Here is an 18189-nt window from a genome sequence, read left to right as displayed (position 1 = left end):
AGACATTTGCTCTCCACGAGATGCTCATTGTTGCCACCATCACTGTCCCTGTTAATCATTCCCCTGCACCTTTGCTTCTGTCCCTCAAGGTTGGGGGTGTTTGCTTTCGATTAGCCGAATCTAGGTCATTTGTTTGTCTTCCTGATATCAGAGGGTGGGGCGGAGTGTCTTGTCATGTCATGAACCTCCCCTGCCAAGACTCACACACTGTTTGGTTTCACTGAAATGGACTGCGAATGCCAGGGTCAAGAGGATAAAAATATAAAAGTCTTTGTGCATAAAGTTTTTACCTATAATGCCTCTGATTATCACCTCGGGCTTAATTCCTGGTATTAACATCATGAAATCAAAATGTATGAAATAAGTTTCTTCACCCTCTACTTGACACGTTATTCCAAATATTCTTCATGATTCTTCTGTCTTCTTTTTGCACTAATGCTTCCCTTTATGACCTTATCCATTCTCATAGCCCCCAGGGTTTGAACCACTGTAGATATGTGGGTAAGTCAAGTGTGTTTATTTAATCCCAAGTCTCTATCTTGAATTTCACATAAACATATTTAACTGCCTAACATAATCTGTGGATATCCTAGGGGGATGTCTGCCAGTTTCAAAATGTTCCAAACAATTCATTATCTTTCTTTCCAAACCTACTTCATCTATAGAATCCCTAGTTTAGATAATGTGACCACCATAACTTACTTCACAAAATCAGGAACTTGTTCTTTTTTTTTTTTTTTTTTTCTGGTAAGGCCACAACAAAGTTTATTATTTTTTAAGTTGTTTATTTTAAATCAATAAATATTTCGGGTTCAGGGGTACACATGCAGGTTTGTTCTGTAGATAAATTGGATGTCACAGGGCTTTGGTGTACAGATTATTTCATCATCCTGGTGATAAGAATAGTACCTAATAGGTAGTTTTTCGATCCTCTCCCTCCTACCACCCTCAGCCCTCAAGTAGGCCCCAGTATCTGTTGTTCCCTTCTTTGTGTCCATGTGTACTCAATGTTTAGCTCTCACTTATAAGTGAGAACATGCAGTATTTGGGTTTTCATTCCTGTGTTATTTTGTTCAGGATTATGGCCTTCAGTTGCATCGATGTTGCTGCAAAGGATGTGATCTCATTCTTTTTTATGGCTGCATAGTATTCCATGGTGTGTATGTCCCAAATTTTCTTTATCCAGTCTATTGAAAGGCATTTAGGTTGATTTTTGTGAATAGTGCTGCGATGAACATACGCATGCATGTGTCTTTTTTTTTTTTTTTTTTTTTTTACCTTGAGACAGGGTCTTACTCTGTCACCCAGGTTGGAGTGCAGTGATGTCGTCATGGCTCACTGCAGCTTTGACCTCCCAGGCTCAAGTGAGCCTCCCACCTCAGCCTCCTTAGTATCTTGGACTACAGGTGCATATCACCACATCTGGCTAATTTTTAAAATTTTTTTGTGAAGGTGAGGTTTTTTCATGTTGCTCAGGCTGATATTGAACTCCTGGGCTCAAGCCATACACCTGCCTTGGCCTCCCGAAGTGCTAGAATTATAGGCATGAGCCACTGCACCTGGCCTGCATGCATGTGTCTTTATGGTAGAATGATTTATATTCCTTTGGGTATATACCCATTAATGAGATTGCTGGGTTGAATGGTACTTGTGTTTTAAGTTCCTTGAGAAATTGCCACACTGCTTTCCACAATGGCTGAACTAATTTACATTCCTACCAGCAGTGTATAGGTGTTTTTCTCTGCAGCTTTGTCAGTATCTGTGATTTTTTTACTTTTTAGTAATGGCCTTTCTGACTGGTGTGAGGTGGTATCTCATTGTGGTTTTGGTTTGCATTTTTCAAATGATTAGTGATGTTGAGCATTTTTTTCATATGCTTGTTGGCTATGTGTATGTCTTCTTTAGAAAATTGTCTGTTTGTGTCTTTTGCCTACTTTTTAATGGGGTTATTTGTTCTTAGCTTATTAATTTGTTTAAGTTCCTTATAGATTCTGGATATTAGACCTTTGTTGAATGCATGGTTTACAAATATTTTCTCCCATTCTGTAATTGTATTTACCCTATTGATAGTTTCTTTTGCTGTGCAGAAGCTCTTTAATTAGGTCCCATTTGTCAATTTTTGTTTTTGTTGCGATTGCTTTTGGCATCTTCATTATGAAATCCTTGACAGGGATTATGTCCACAATGGTATTTCCTAGGTTATCTTCTAAGGGTTTTATAGAGTTAGGTTTTACTTGATTTTTGTATATGGTGTAAGGAAGAATTCTGGTTTCAGTCTTCTGTATATGGCTAGCCAGTTATGCCAGCACCGTTTATTGAACAGGAGTCCTTTTCTCCATTGTTGTTTTTGTCAACTTTGTTGAAGATTAGATAGTTGTAGGTGTGTGGCTTTATTTCTGGGCTTTCTCTTCTGTTCCATTGGTCTGTGTGTCTGTTTTTGTACTAGTACCGTGATGTTTTGGTGACTGTAGCCTTGTAATATAGTTTGAAGTCGGGTAACGTGATGCCTCCAGCTTTGTTCTTTTTGCTTAGGATTGCCTTGGCTATCCAGGCTCTTTTTTGGTTTCATATGAATTTTTTAAATAGTTTTTTCTAATTTTGTTAAAAATGTCATTGGTAGTTTGATAGGAATAGCATTGAATCTGTAAATTGCTTTGGGCAGTATGGCCATTTTAGCAATATTGATTCTTCCTATCCATGAGCATGGAATGTTTTTCCATTTGTTTGTGTCATCTCTGGTTTCTTTGAGCAGTGCTTTTTAATTCTCATTGTAGAGGTCTTTCACCTCCCTGGTTAGTTGTATTCCTAGGTATTTTGCTCTTTTTATGGCTATTGTGAATGGAATTGCGTTCTTGATTTGACTCTCAGCTTGGGTGTTGCTGGTATATAGAAATGTTATTGGTTTTTGTACATTGATTTTGTATCCTGAAACTTTGCTGAAGTTGCTTGTCAAATATAGGAGCTTTTGATCAGAGACTATGGGGTTTTTAGGTATAGAATCATGTCGTCTGCAAACAGATAGTTGAACTTCTTCTCTTTCTATTTGAATGCCTTTTATTTTTTTCTCCTTCTTGATTACTCTGATTAGGACTTCCAGTCCTGTGTTGAATAGGAGTGGTGACAGTGGGCATCCTTATCTTGAGGAACTTATTCTTTATCCTTGATCTTTATGTCTCCCTTTACTCTTCCATAGAATTATCTCCAGGTTCTGTAAATTCTACTTCCTATGTATCTCTGGATTCCCAGAAAACATTCCTTAGTTCAGCCATTCAGCACTTTTGTTCTAGATTATAGCTGTTGCTTCTTAACTGGTCTTTCTGCCTCCATTCTTGCTCTCAGTAGTTCCAGTTTTAAAATACAAACCTGATCATGGTGTTTCTTTGATTAAGGTCCTGTTTTCTCCAGCCCCGTCCTGCTCACAGAGGTTAGTTGATCCTCTCTGGTTCCCATGGTGCCCAAGGCTTACCAGCACTCTTCACACCTTGTTAAAATTGTTGCTGCCAAGAAATTGAGAACTCCTCGAGGGCAGAACCTTGTGATATTCATATTGAATTACCAGTGCCTAGCATAATACATATGTTCAGTAGGCATTATTTTTGAATGAATGTAATGAATGGGTTTTATGAGATAACGTGGAACAAACATTAGTTGAATGAAAGATGATCAATTAAGTTTGTGAAACCCAAGCAACTGATTTTATAGATGCTATGTTACTTTTAAGGGACAGAGTTTGAAAATACTCTGGGAAATACATGTCCCATGACAGGGTAAACCTGATTTCTTCCTACTTAACATGTCACAAAACATTTTTTGGATGTAGATAAATGAGAATGTCATGAGAACCAGACTGTTAAACTAAGAGATTTGTTCCACAGGGGAAACCCCCCTCAAAATACTATAGGATACTTTATACAGGCTGGCAGATAACAAAACCAGAAACTATTTCATATTATTCTTTTACTAACCCAGTGTTAATTCTATTTTTGTGTGTGGTGTGTGTGTGTGTGTGTGTGTGTGTGTGAAGTCCTGGGCACTGTTATAGCCACTTGAAAGGTATATTTTGGCAAAAATATAGCCTGAGAATGACCTGGTGACCCTTGTTTCCTCTTAGGGTGATCAGTCTGGCTGGGTGGTACCAGTAAAAGGATATGCACTCGCAGTCACCCAGCATCAGCAGCTTGCTGAAATTGATATAAAACTCCAAGAACTCTCTGCAGCCTCCCCAACAGTTTCCAGTTTTTCTCCAAGACTTGAAAATCGGAATAATCAGGTATTTGAAGAACCCATAGACTGTTCAAGTTAATGTGTGCTAAAGCTGTTCATGTAATTTTACAATCTGGTTGTTAACCAGTTGCTTTTTCCAGTGATCGTAGTTTCATAACAGTGTGTATATTCCTTTGGTTACTTCCACTTTCTACTCACTTTTCTTTCATTTGGTAATTTTCTGGGATGGGGTCACTGAGGAAATATTTATTTTAATATTATTATATCTCTATGATTTAAGCTAAATCTTGATCATGATCAAGAGAGAGGGGAGGGAAGAAAGCGGATATGGTACTCACGAGTCCTTTGAGAGCCTTATTCTTCTTTATTCCTGTGGCACTAGGTATTAGCAGTGGCAGCCATTGTCCCTTCCTCTGCCACATTCTTTTAACTCCTTTAATTTAACATCAAGCAGTGAAGCTCATTATGTTGACTTCTCTCCTATGAGAGTTTTGAAATGAATGTGTTTCTTCTCTCAGTAGTTCCCTTAAATATTCTTTTACAAAGCAGGTGCAGTGGCTCACGCCTATAATCCCAGCACTTTGGGAGGCCAAGGTGGGTGGATCAGTTGAGGTCAGGAGTTCAAGACCAGCCTGGCCAACATGCAACATGATGAAACCCTGTCTACTAAGAATACAAAAATTAGCTGGGCGTGGTGGTGCATGCTTGTAATCCCAGCTACTCGAGAGGCTGAGACAGGACAATCGCTTGAACCCAGGAGGTGGAGGTTGCAGTGAGCTGAGATAGTGCCACTGCACTCCAGCCTGGGCAACACAACGAGATTCTCTGTAAAAAAAAAAAAATCTGGTAGAAGGTATGGCGTATCAGAAAAGTAAATTTCTCCCTCACCCCATCCCTATATTTTAGTACTTCATGGAATCTGGTTTGATTTGGGTGGTGGGCTGAGGAGAAAATGTCTGATTGCATAAGAGATTAAGAACCCTGTAGCAGCTTTGTAAAACTTTTCACCAAATCATTTTCTCTACAGTTGTAGATGGCCATGATCTTCGTGGACCATCCAAAGATTTAAATATCAGTAGCCTATAGGTAATCCTTCTGATTTATAGTAAGCACTTTCTCTAAGCTGTCAGTTGAAGGTTGGGGATCTAGCTTCATGCCAGTTGAAGCAACCTCAGGGGAAAGGAGCAGTATGAAGGTGTTCCAAGGAAACAGTTTTGTGACTGATTGTATTTCTGACGGACAGGAACAGCTGCTCTGACCCTTTAAACAGCAGTAGTGGTGCTGTTGTTCCCACTATCGATTTGAAATTCTGCAGTGGGATTAAAATTCTTGGAAAACAGAGATAATTGGAATCTTTGTCTTCACTCAAATGTGTCCCAGGACTTTGTATTTTATTTTATTTTATTTTGAGATGGAGTCTCGCTCTGTCACCAGGCTGGAGTTCAGTGGTGTGATCTCGGCTCACTGCAAACTCTGCCTCCTGGATTCAGGTGATTCTCCTGCCTCAGCCTCCTGAGTAGCTGGGACTATAGGCACGTGCCACCACACCCAGCTAATTTTTGTATTTTTGGTAGAGATGGGGTTTCACCATGTTGGTCAGGATGGTTTCTATCTCCTGACCTCGTGATTCACCTGCCTTTGCCTCCGAAAGTGCTGGGATTACAGGCATGAGCCACCGCATCCGGCCGTATCCCAGGACTTTGACATGAGTTAGGCTAGTTTATTTATGTTACTGAATTCTGTTTTTCAAAAAGGAGGAACCCTAGATGGGATAATAAAATGTGTCACAGATACTCTGTTCTTTTCATGTTTCAGTTGATTTTTGTTGTTGTTGTTAGATTTCAAGGGTAGCTGAAATCTCAGAGCTGAACTGTGGTCTTAAATATAGAAAATATTTCATGGCTGTCAAATGAAGTGAAGTCTGTGAAGTCTGAGGCACTGATATAGCCATCCAAAAGGTGTATTTTTGGCAAAAATATAGCATGGGAATGACCTGGTGACCTTTGTTTCCTTCTCTTCTTAAAAAGACAGAGAATTCAGAGATTTGTTTGGCCATTAGGACTTCAAATAAAAAGTATGAATATGGGCCAGGTGTGGTGGCTCACGCCTGTAATCCCAGCATTTTGGGAGGCTGAGGTGGGCAGATCACAAGGTCAGGAGATTGAGACCATCCTGGCTAACACGGTGAAACCCTGTCTCTACTAAAAAATACAAAAAATTAGCCGGGCGTGGTGGCGGGCACCTGTAGTCCCTGCTACATGGGAGGCTGAGGCAGGAGAATGGCGTGAACTCAGGAGGCGGAGCTTGCAGTGAGCCAAGATCGCGCCACTGCACTCCAGCCTGGGTGACAGAGCGAGACTCTGTCTCAAAAAAAAAAAAAAAAAAAAAAAAAGAAAGTATGAATATGGTCCCATTTTCTCATCATCAACAAAATCACATTTTCAGAGTTCACATTTATGATTCAGATAAGATATTTTAAAAATAATGAAAGGGAAAACCAGTACCTTATATTTTTGTTACATACTGAGATTATGTGTTTTTATGTGAAATAACATATGTTTGGAAAGAAAAGGGAAAACAACATTTTGGGACTCACATTGGATGTAGAAACAAAAATGTAATGTAGTTGTTAAAAAGAAATAATTTATGCTTCTTGCATGCAAAAAAAAGAATATCTTTTGAGCTTTTGTTCAATTTCCCTTTGGCATTTCTTCATTTCTAACTAAAACCAGCATTACACATTGAATTTTCAAAGCAGAAATGCTAACATGGCAAAGTATTTTAGGGATATTATTTTTGGATTGGACTACTTTTTGTATAAATACACTGTATCTTGAATAAACCCTGTGTATCTATGCAGTTGATGAATGAGTTCCAACCAGTTGCTAATCCACAAATATTCATAGTTCATATTCACTTTAACTCTTCTGCAAACCATTAACTCACCAGTAATTTTTCTCCATACTCCTTAAGAAAGAATTTCTTTTAAGTGGAATATAAATTTGTTTTTGAACAATTGATTCAACACATATTGAGTGCTCCTGGATGTAAGGAATTGTACTGAACTTCAAGATGAATCAGGCAAATAAAATACTTTGGAATAAAAAAGTCTCACTTCAGGCTGGGCACGGTGGCTCACACCTGTAATCCCAGCACTTTGGGAGGCCAAGGCAGACAGATCACAAGGTCAGGAGATCCAGACCATCCTGGCTAACATGGTGAAATCCCGTCTCTACTAAAAATACAAAAAAATTAGCCAGGTGTGGTGGTGGGCGCCTGTAGTCCCAGCTACTCGGGAGGCTGAGGCAGAAGAATGGCGTGACATGGGAGGCAGAGCTTGCAGTGAGCTGAGATCGCGCCACTGCACTCCAGCCTGGAGGACAGAGCGGGACTCCATCTCAAAAAAAAACAAAAAAAACAAAAAATGTCTCACTTCAAATTTGGCTCTAGCATTTACTAGTTCTGTGGACTTGGGCACTAATTAGAAGCTCTCCAAACCTCGTTTTCCTTATTTATAAAATAATAGTAATATTCTTTAGGGTTCTTGTAATGAGTAGCTGAATTAATATACATAAAGTGTTTAGCACAGTGACACAGAACTCAGCCAATTATATTATTATAAGTGATATAAAGAACTTATTTCCTTATGGGAGGTATTGAGTATACGTAGAAAACTGTGGACAAGACAGCACAGGCAAGTGCCATAGAAAGCTTTTTTTTTCTTCAAGAGACAATGTCTTGCTTGTCACCCAGGCTGGAAGTACAGTGGTGCAATCATGGCTTGCTGCAGCCTTCACCTCCTGGGCCCAAGTGATCCTCCAACCTCACCCTCCCCAGAAGCTGGGACTACAGGTGCATGCCATCACACCAGCTAATTTTTTAATTTTTTTGTAGAGGTGTGGTCTCACTGTGTTGCCTAAGCTGGTCTTGAACTCCTGGCCTCAAGAGATCCACCTGCCTCAGCCTCCCAAAGTGCTGGGATTACAGGCGTGAGCCACCGTGCCCAGGCTCATAGAAGGCTCTAAGTAAAGTGCTGTGGTGGTTCAGAGGAGAGAGAGAACGCACATCCAAGGAATATCCAGAAAGTCTATTTCCATAAGTGAGGGGCAGGAGGAGGAAGAGGAACTAGGGAAGGAGGCAGAGGGATCAGAGACACAGAAGAAGACCACCATTATGTATCACGAGGCTGAAAACTGGTGGCCTACAGCAGTGGTCCCCAACCATTTTGGCTTCAGGGACTGGTTTCGTGGAAGACAATTCTTCCACGGGCCCAGGGAGGGGGATGGTTTCGGGATGATTCAAACATGTTACATTTATTGTGTACTTTATTTCTATTATTATTACATTGTAACGAAATAATTATATAGCTCACCATAATGTAGACTCAGTGGCAGCTCTGAGCTTGTTTTCCTGCAACTAGACGGTTCCATCCGGGGGTGATGGGAGACAGTGACAGATCATCAGGTATTAGATTCTCATAAGGAATATGCAGCCTAGATCCCTCGTGTGTGCAGTTCATGATAGGGTTCACAGTACTGTGAGAATCTAATGCTGCTGATCTAACAGGAGGCAGAGCTCAGGCGGTAACGTGAGTGTTGGGGAGAAGCTGCAAATACAGTTGAAGCTTCACTTGTGCCTGCCGCTCACCTCCTGCTCTGGGGCCCGGTTCTTAACAAGCCATCTACCAGAACCGTCCATGGCCTGGGGGTCGGGAACCCCTGACCTACAGGACAAGTTAAGCTCCCAGGTGGGTCTCCTTTTGCTTACAAAGGGTTTAAAGATTTTTTTTTAGCCAACATTTAAAAATTAGGTAAATTCCTATAAAAATCCAAATTTCTAGTTCTCTCTTGAAAAATTCAAATTAGAAAATATGTCAGCATTAGACCTAACTTCTTGCTTGGCAATTACCGGATTGAGCTGAATAGCAACTGCTCTTTCTATGGGGCACAGATTCTCCAGTTTGCTGCAGTATCCACCACTCTATATTGTATGGCAGGCCCTAAGGCCCACTTCATGCATTTATGTTACTTGTCCAGCCTTTGCAGAGATCATCAATACATTTTTTAATGACTGCTTACTTCATAGGAGACACTGTAGTGGCTGATGTAGTGTCCAGACTAGTATGAAGCTTGATCTCTGACCTCAAGGTAGCTTGTAGGTTACCAGAGGATATGATGTAAACAATAGAACAAGTTGTGGAGTGACTGTGCAGTGAAACAAGAAACACGACCAGATGGGCACTGATAGGATGAAAAGTACGGAAAGTGTATGCTGCGGGAGCACAGAGAAAGGAAAGGTTATTTGATGAAGGCATGATATTTTAGAAATTCCTTTGAAGATTTGTCTTTGTTGGTCAAGAAAACAGTTTTCTGAACAAGTTGAAACATAGACTTTCTGACTTATCTGTGTATGGTAACTGTAAGGTAGTAAGTTGGTATGCATATAGATTTAAGATGATAACTGTGGTTGAGTCGATGTGGTTGAGTCAGAATAGTTTGAGGAACTCTAGGAATGTGGCTCAGAGATGAAGGAGGTGTTGGTCTTTGTGAAAAGGGCAGATAAGAAGTCTTCTTTTCCTTATGGGCTCACTGATTGTGATGTTCTCATATAGATGCTCTGGCCCAGCACTTAACTTTATGGCAATGTTTTAAAAGCAGCATTTGGCTTTTACGTATCTGATTTCCTTAACATAAAACAAAGCTTGTGGTCACAGTCAAAAGAAAGAATGGCATATTACTGCTCTTTCTGTAATGTGAATAATATGTGGTTGCAGTTTTTACATCTGCTTTTTATTTTCATTTTGTCTTAGCAAGAGAACTAATTGAAGCATTTTTTTCTTAAGATCTGTGGTTTAACTGTGCATACTTTTCTGTGTCCATCTCCTAACCCTCAACAAATCAGTTCGTTCTTTCCACGTATTGTAAATCCCACCATAAAACTGAGTGATGTTCTATAATTTAGTTACCATACTTCTTATTTGTAGATGTATCAGATTCCAGTTCTCTCCAGAAATATCTAAGATATAGGAGTTATGTAAGCATTCAGTTTCTTAAATCCTTAGCAACCAGATTCAGTAGTAAATTCTATTCCATTTGGCTCTTATATACAAGTATAGTTTATTCATCTCTCATGAAATCAGTTTTACTAAATCTAGAATTCCAGTTCACTGTTAGATTTTTTTTTTCTGGTTGGGGAGGGCCTCAGAAATGGCTCTCCTTGACAGGAGGCATTGCTGTGTTCTTAAACTAACTAGTTTAATTGAATATAAAGAGCCTCCTTAATTTGATTTATTTTCTTATTCTTAAAATATTGATTCAATTGTACACAATTTGGTTAGCTCAAGAAAAAATTAGCAAACATTTGATTGAGGAAAATTGTAGTTTATATTGATCTCCTTTCTTGCCAAGATCATGCTATTATTGCTGACAGCAACAATTAATTTTTTTTGGTCTCTTCCTGTCTCAATATTAGCTAAAATTGAGGAAATACAGACCATTCATTCTCAGGTAATTCTGAAAGATGTTTTATTATTGGGTCCAGGGATCTGTATAGTTCCAGTAAGGGCCATGGACCCCACTTGACCCCAAATGTACTTAATGTGTTGGTTGAGGGCAGGAATTTAGGATTTTTTAAATGTATGCTAGTCACAGGCACAGAAATCTTATTGACCATCTGCTCATTTCCAAAACCCATAGAAGCCACAGAAGCGTGGATTTCTGTGTTTGAGGAACAAACAAGAAGTTACTTCAGAGCTCTTTACCTCCAGTGCCAATCTGTTAGATCTCCAGTTAAATCTGGGAAACTGCCCTTGCCACCTCCATTTTACAGATTACTGTGAAGTTTATATTTCTTTGCTTTCCTCTGTTAAGCTTCTGATGTAGTCATGGTTTCCTTCATTTTATGGCATTATTCCAAGGTGATAACAATCTCCCTGAAATATCTTCTGCCCTACTTTTGGTACTGCCAGGCACACAATCCATCTGATGACAGGAAATAGCAGGAACCTACAGAAATGTATAGCATTATCTTGAAAACATAGGACAAGCTGTCTTTATTTAGGCAGGTTTGTAGTTTCCCAATCCTTAATGCATGCCTTATTTGCATATCAGATAACTTACAAAGCTGTGGGTAATTTCCTCTGTTTTTGATTTTTGAAAATGAGTTTATTTTGCTTCAAAGATCCCTTTTGGCCTAGTCAACACCACAGATAATTTTTCTAAGGATAAACTCAGAATCTCTTGGCAACCAATTAGTCAAATCAACAATTATCTATTGATCTTGGCCTCAGGGACAGTTCTCTTCTTGTGGCATATCGAGGAGAGCTTTTACTGAATTCTCCATAAAAGCATTCCTGTATGACCCAGAAACACAGAAATGATATTTTGGTCAGAGAATCTGATTAAATATTTCTACTATGAGAAATCAAGATATTTCCTGATGATCACGAGGACAGATAGTACTGGTTGGCACTTTGTTGTGAGAAAAGAAAATTTCCTGGCACCACAGAGCTTTTTGCAGATGGGCAATTTTCATCAGCATCAGTGGCAACCTTTTCTTGCCGCCTCTTGGCTTCTGCTTTCATCCTACAGTATTTTTCAAATATTTGAACTATATGGTTATGCCATCGGAGGCCATGACTGAATAAAGCTGTTATATATCCTTTGGGTCTAATTGTAGAGAATGACAGACTCATAAGCTATTAGAAGGGGAAATAACTTTCTCAGAAGTAACTGAGACCCAGAAAGAGGAGGTGACTTCCTCAAAAGTGCACAGCTGATTGTTCCAGCAGAACTGAAGCTAGAATCCAACCTTCGAGTGTATACCTCTTAGGTATGGAGAGTCACATTGTCAGAGCAGGACAAAAATGGCTTTGGCAGAAAAATTTATTAAAAATAAAAAATCAGTGGCTCACATCTGTAATCCCAGCACTTTGAAAGGCTGAGGCGGGAGGATCCGTTGAGCCCAGGAGTTCAAAATCAGCCTGGGCAACATAGTGAAACCCATTTCTTCTTCGTACAAAAAAAATCAGCCAGGCGAGGTGGTGTGCACCTGTAGTCCCAGCCACTTGAACTTGAGAGGCTGAGGTGGGAGGATTGCTTGAGCCTGGGAGGTCGAGGCTGCAATGAGATGTGGTTGTGCCACTGCACTCCAGCCTGGGTGGCAGAATAAGACTGTGTCTCAAAAAAAAAATAAAAAAAAGGTTTGTCTGCTTATGAAATTGATAATATGTTTATTGTAGGAAATTCAGGAACTACAAAACAATAAGAAAAATAAGATTAAATAACCAGGATTTTTACGAAGTTAATTATTGTTAAATTTCCTTCCAGTCTATTTCTCTATACACACACAGACTATATATACACACACACACATATATACACACACATATATATGTATATATAATTATATATATGTGTGTGTATATATATATGTATGTTAGAGTTTTGGACAAGAAACAGAAGGAATACCTAGCTTGGATTTCAAAGATAATTATATGAAGGGACTATTTATATAGATTTAAAGGAGCTAACAGTGGATGTTGGGACACCGAGAGACTAGCCACAGTGGACGGGGGAAGAAAAAGTGTGTGGGAGCTCAGTGAGAGCTGGAGTTGGGGGAAAAGAACTGGCCATCTGAAGTTGTAATAATAGAGGACATGGGCAAAGGGTTAGCCAACCCCAGCCCCCTCAGCATGAGCATTTGAGCTGTAGTTAGTTTCCTAACTCTGTTTCCTTGGCAATCTGAGAAAAGTTGGAATGCTGAATATGTTAGGAGGCGACTTTGCTTATACTTAAAATGATCCCTGGATTGGGAGAATTATAAAGACCTAATGGAGAAGCCATATTTTGGGCATCTCTGACTGCAGTGATTCTTGTGGCTGGGAACGTTTCTTGCTGGGTCCCTGGACTCGGTGTGCCTATGGGGGCATTTCAAGAGATAATGGCTCCTGTAGGATATGAGGATTTTAAGACAGGAAGTTTATGGCTGTTTTGCTCTTTATACTTATATTGTTTTGGCATGGACTGTAGCAAACACTCCCATTGAAAAGGGATACCTGATACTGCCCTGCTGTGTTTCCTGTCTTATATCCTTCTGAGTAGAGTGGCTCTAAGTGTGTCCTCTGTTAGTCTTTGAGCATGAATATACAGTTGAATCTAAGAAAACTCTGCACATCTCAGGGATACATCACTGCCCAAACTGTGGTGCAAAAGCATGAGGGGAAGGGGAAAAAATACCCCAAGCTCTCTCTCCTTCTGTCCTGTACTCTCCCGTCACTTTTACTAAACCTAACCAGAAGATGGAGCTCAAGGAGAAACACTCTGATTGTCCCAGCTGTGGCAGGTGCTCACCATAGTTTATCATACTTCTATTGATGGACACCTGGGCTGTTTTCAGCTTTTAGCTGCCATGAACATTTGTGTACAAGGCTTTAGTTATATATTTTAATTTCTTTTTGATAAATTCGTAGGAGTTGAATTTTTGGATCACAGGATTGACAAACATTTAACTTTTTAAGAAATGGCCTGTTTTGGTGTGGTGGCTCACACTTGTAACCCCAGCACTTTGGAGGCCAAGGTGGGTGGATAACAAGGTCAAGAGATTGAGACCATCCTGGCCAACATGGTGAAACCCTGTCTCTACTAAAAATACAAAAATTAGCCAGGCATGGTGGTGCATGCCTGTAATCTCAGCTACTCAGGAGGCTGAGGCAGGAGAATTGCTTGAACCCAGGAGGCAGAGGTTGCTGTGAGCCAGGATTGCGCCACTGCACTCCAGCCTGGCAACAGAGCGAGACTCCGTCTCAAAAAAAAAAAAAAAAAAGAAAAAAGAAAAAAGAAAAAAGACATGGCCTGTTTTTCAAAGTGGTTGTACCATTGTATAGTCCTGCAAACAATGTAAGAGAGTCCCCGTTGTTTCACACATTTCCAACATTTGGTGTTCACAGTTTTTTTCATCTGGACCATGCTAGTGGCTCTGTAGTAGTGTCTCGTTGTGGCTTAATTGCATTTCCCCAATGACTAATGATGTTGAGGAGGTTTTCATGTTCTTATTTGTCATGCACATAGCTTTTATGAAGTATCTGTGCAAGTCTTTATAGAATTTGATTGTCATTTGATTAATTATTATTGTCTATTTGATTATTTTTATTATCGAGTTGTAGGAGTTCCTTATATATTCTGGATACAAGTCCTCTGTCAGATTCGTGTGTTATGATCATTTTCTCTCAGTCGGTGGTTTGTTCATTTTCACAATGGTGGTTTTGATTAAGCAACATTTAAAAATGTTATTAAGTGCAACTTATAGTTTTTTTCTTTCTGTGCCTTCTCTTTGCTTGCCCCAAGATTTAGAAAAAATCATAGTTGTATATTATTAAAATAATTTCAATTTAAAAATGAAACCCAGGGTGTTTTTCAGATTACCGTGTGTTCTACTTCATAGCCGGTGTATCTTCATGAAAGTTTATGAAACGCTGACTGCTTAGCATTGCAAAGAGACCTTGATACCATTTTTTCCAAACTTCCCCCTAACATTAGATTTCCTTTAAAAAATATTTCTGATAATAATTCAGCCTCTAGATGTGTATTAGTCTGTTCTCTCACTGCTATAAAGAAATACCTGAGAATGGGTAATTTATAAAGAAAAGAGGTTTAATTGGCTCGTGGTTCTGCAGGCTGTACAGGAGGCATAGCAGCTTCTGCTTTTGGGGATGCCTCAGGAAACTTACAATCATGGCAGAAGGTCAAGGGGAAGCAGGCACTTCTTACACGGCCAGAGCAAGAGGAAGAGAGAGAGAAGAGGGAGGTGCTACACACTTGTAAACAACCAGACCTCATGGTAACTCATTCACTCACAATCATGAGAACAGCAGTGAGGGTATGGTGCTAACCCATTCATGAGAACTCCACCCCCATGACCCAATCACCTCCCACCAGGCACCACCTCCAACACTGGGGGTTACAATTCGACATGAGATTTGGTAGGGACAGAGATCCAAACCATATCAGGATGCTTCTGGAGATTGAAAGCTACCAGAAGTGAGAAATGAAGCCAAATATAAAATAATCACTTCTTGAAATTGACGCACTCTTTTAATAATTTGCTTGGTAGAATTGTATACAATAAGAATTTTACTGAAATTCATTGCTAGTTTGATGAAAGTTTCGAAAACCCAAATTACAGTCTATTGGCCAGTGCTTACAGAGCTTTGGGATTATAGTTTGCATTGGGATACAGAGAATAAGGTCAGCCATGTCACTGTCTAGGCAGTGACAGTGTGGTAATTGCAATAAAGGAGCATGTGGCGTGGCTGAGAGAATAATTTGTCCTTTGTGGGTATGTCAGGGAACATTATGGAAATATGCTTGAGTTGGGCCCAAAATGCGTAGGAGTCTCCGGAGTTGGAGGGTTGGAATGGGGGGAACTAGTAGTAGTGAATATTGCTGCACATTTGAGTGTGAGTCTCAAGCAGTGGGAAATGAGATGAAGAGATTGGCAGGGCCTAAGGCATGAATACTTTGCACCTTGTTCTGTGTCTTCCCTGCAAAGAATGGAATCAACAGGGTGACTAGTAGCATCAAGACCAGCCAGGAGGCTCTGGCAGCAACCTAACTCAGTAGTTCTTGAATTCGCAAGTAGGTGTGCTTCAGTTTATTGGTCCTTAGTCCTTTTTTTTCTTCAAGACAGAGTCTCATTCTGTTGCCCAGTCTGCAGTGCAGTGGTGCGATCACAGTTCACTGCAGCCTCGACCTCCCAGGTTCAAGTGATCCTCCCACCTCAGCCTCCCAAGTGGCTGGGACTGTAGGTGTTACCGTGCCTAGCTAATTTTTTTTATTTTTTATTTTGTAGATATGGGGTCTCACTGTGTTGCCTAGGCTGGTCTCTAACTTCTGGGCTCAAGGGATCCTCCTGACTTGACCTCCTGGAGTGTTGGGGTTACAGGTGTGAGCCACCATGCCTGTCCTGTCCTTCCCTTTTGAATCAGAATCTCCTGGGTAGAGGCTGGTCCTTCGGATTTTTTCCTGGGCTCTGGAGATGATTCTGAAGCTCACTGGAGTTTAAAAACTGCTGGTTCACCTTAGTTAAGAGGATATCTTAACTAAGACAGTGAGAAAGAAACAAGTGCCTTGATTAGAGAGGTATTAGGGATTGGCAGCTAGATAGTATTCCTGGTGACCATCTCTATGTAAGGAATGAAGGAGTAGCAGGATTATGGCTTGAGTGATTTCAAAAATGTCATTCCTGCCCATCACTTATATGGCAACACAGAGCAGATGTGTGTGAGAAAGGAAGTTTAATCTTAGATACAGGACCAAATTCCTATCAAGAAATGCCCATTTTTATCACCCAGAAGTAACATTAACTTTGGGAAAATATGGTTCTGTCAATATAAATATTGCAGATAATAATGAAGTACTTTCATTATATAATACTTAGTCTTTTCAGAGGACATATTCAGCTCGCATTTGTTTGGCATTAAGATTTGTTGCTTGCCTACTACATACTGTGATGACTTTTAGCCTAGATCTATTATTACTGTTACTGTTTTACAGACGATGAAACTGAAGCTCAGAGAGGTTAATCCATTTCCCTCAGGTCAGTCTAGTCAGGAACCAGGCAGGGCGAAGATTCAAAACTCCTGACCTTGCCAAATCCAGTTTTCTTCCCATTATTACACAGCTGCTTCTAATAATATGGATGGGCAGGGTTTTTTCCTTCTTATTTATATATGATAAACTTGAAGTCCAGAGAAAAGTCCAAGGTCTCAAGCTGGTAAGTATCAGAGCAGGGACCAGAACCCAGATTCCTGTTTCCTGGCCCCAGCTCTTTTCACTGTCTCCTTCTGCTTCCCAAATGATTACACAAGTTGGGTTCCTTTCCTACTTGTTATATGTACAGTTGGACCTTTACCTCCTAAAATGGGAAGACTTTAAAGCGTTATAAATATTGTTTTGAAGGGAAGAAATAATTGTTTGAGAAGCAAAGCTAACCCTCAAGGCTCAGTTGCTTTGAGGTGGTATGTGACAGCACATTTCCAGCCTGCGAATGATGTTTTTTTTTTTTTCTTTTTTTTTTTTTTTAATTAGGAACCTGACCGTGATGGTGAAAGAAATATGGAAGCAACTCCAGGAGAAAAGGTACTTAGGAACATCAAAGAGCAACGCGATCTGCATAATCGGCTGAGAGAGATTGATGAAAAGCTGAGAATGATGAAGGAAAATGTGGTAAGTCTTTCTTTTTGTTTTAATTAATTTTTTTTAAGAAAAAAATAGAGGCAGGGTCTTACTATGTTGCCCAGGCTGGTCTCGAACTTCTGGGCTCAAGTGACCTGCCCACCTCAGCCTCCCAAAGTGCTAGGATTACAGGTGTGGGCCACCACACCCGACCATCTCTGTTATTTCAAGTTTAATTGTAACCAACACTTGTACCAAAAAAGGTTTCAGTCTCTTTTGACTGTTTTATGACTGTTCTCATGTGTTAAATCAGCCATGTGAATTTGTCAGTAACAATGTGAATAAAAGCTAAAAATATAATTCATAGGACTTTGATATTATTCTAATTTAAGCAATTTATATAATGTAAAACATTAAATAACATATAAAACATATTCTGACTTCAGATAGTATGTAAGATACTATCTGAAGTCAGAATAATAATCCATAATCCTAATATTCTGACAGTGACACAAATATTTGTTTTTCGTGGAAAAATCTGGTAGTTCTCCCTAAAATCATCCCTATGTTTTGAACTTATAGCTTAAATTCTCTTACTTTTTGTTTGTAATTACTAATATATTATTAGTAACTAATTAATTTTAATGCATTCCAAATCTTTCTTGGCTTACTTCATGTTTTTCTCGCTCAACATAAAGACATGTCATTCCTGATGAGTGAAAACTCTTAAAGCAACTCAATTGTGAGCTGGTTGATGCTCTGAACCTCTTAGAAATGCTCTATCATACTATGA

The 18189-nt window shown here is 39.7% G+C and overlaps 1 protein-coding gene across 4 annotated transcripts in view; it reads left to right on the top strand.

Annotated features, from left to right (window-relative positions):
* FSIP1 (fibrous sheath interacting protein 1) overlaps positions 1–18189 on the top strand; it is a 196855-nt gene that overhangs the window by 58761 nt on the left and 119905 nt on the right. For all 4 annotated transcript variants that reach the window (XM_024232685.3, XM_063716575.1, XM_063716576.1 and 1 more), the window contains 2 exons: positions 4112–4270; positions 17310–17447. In XM_024232685.3, the coding sequence (XP_024088453.2) occupies positions 4112–4270; positions 17310–17447 (297 nt within the window). The remainder of the gene's footprint in view (positions 1–4111; positions 4271–17309; positions 17448–18189) is intronic.

This window comes from Pongo abelii, chromosome 16 (genome assembly GCF_028885655.2).
Source record: "Pongo abelii isolate AG06213 chromosome 16, NHGRI_mPonAbe1-v2.0_pri, whole genome shotgun sequence".
In the NCBI taxonomy this organism is placed as follows: domain Eukaryota; kingdom Metazoa; phylum Chordata; class Mammalia; order Primates; family Hominidae; genus Pongo; species Pongo abelii.
This window is presented reverse-complemented; position numbering and strand designations above follow the sequence as displayed.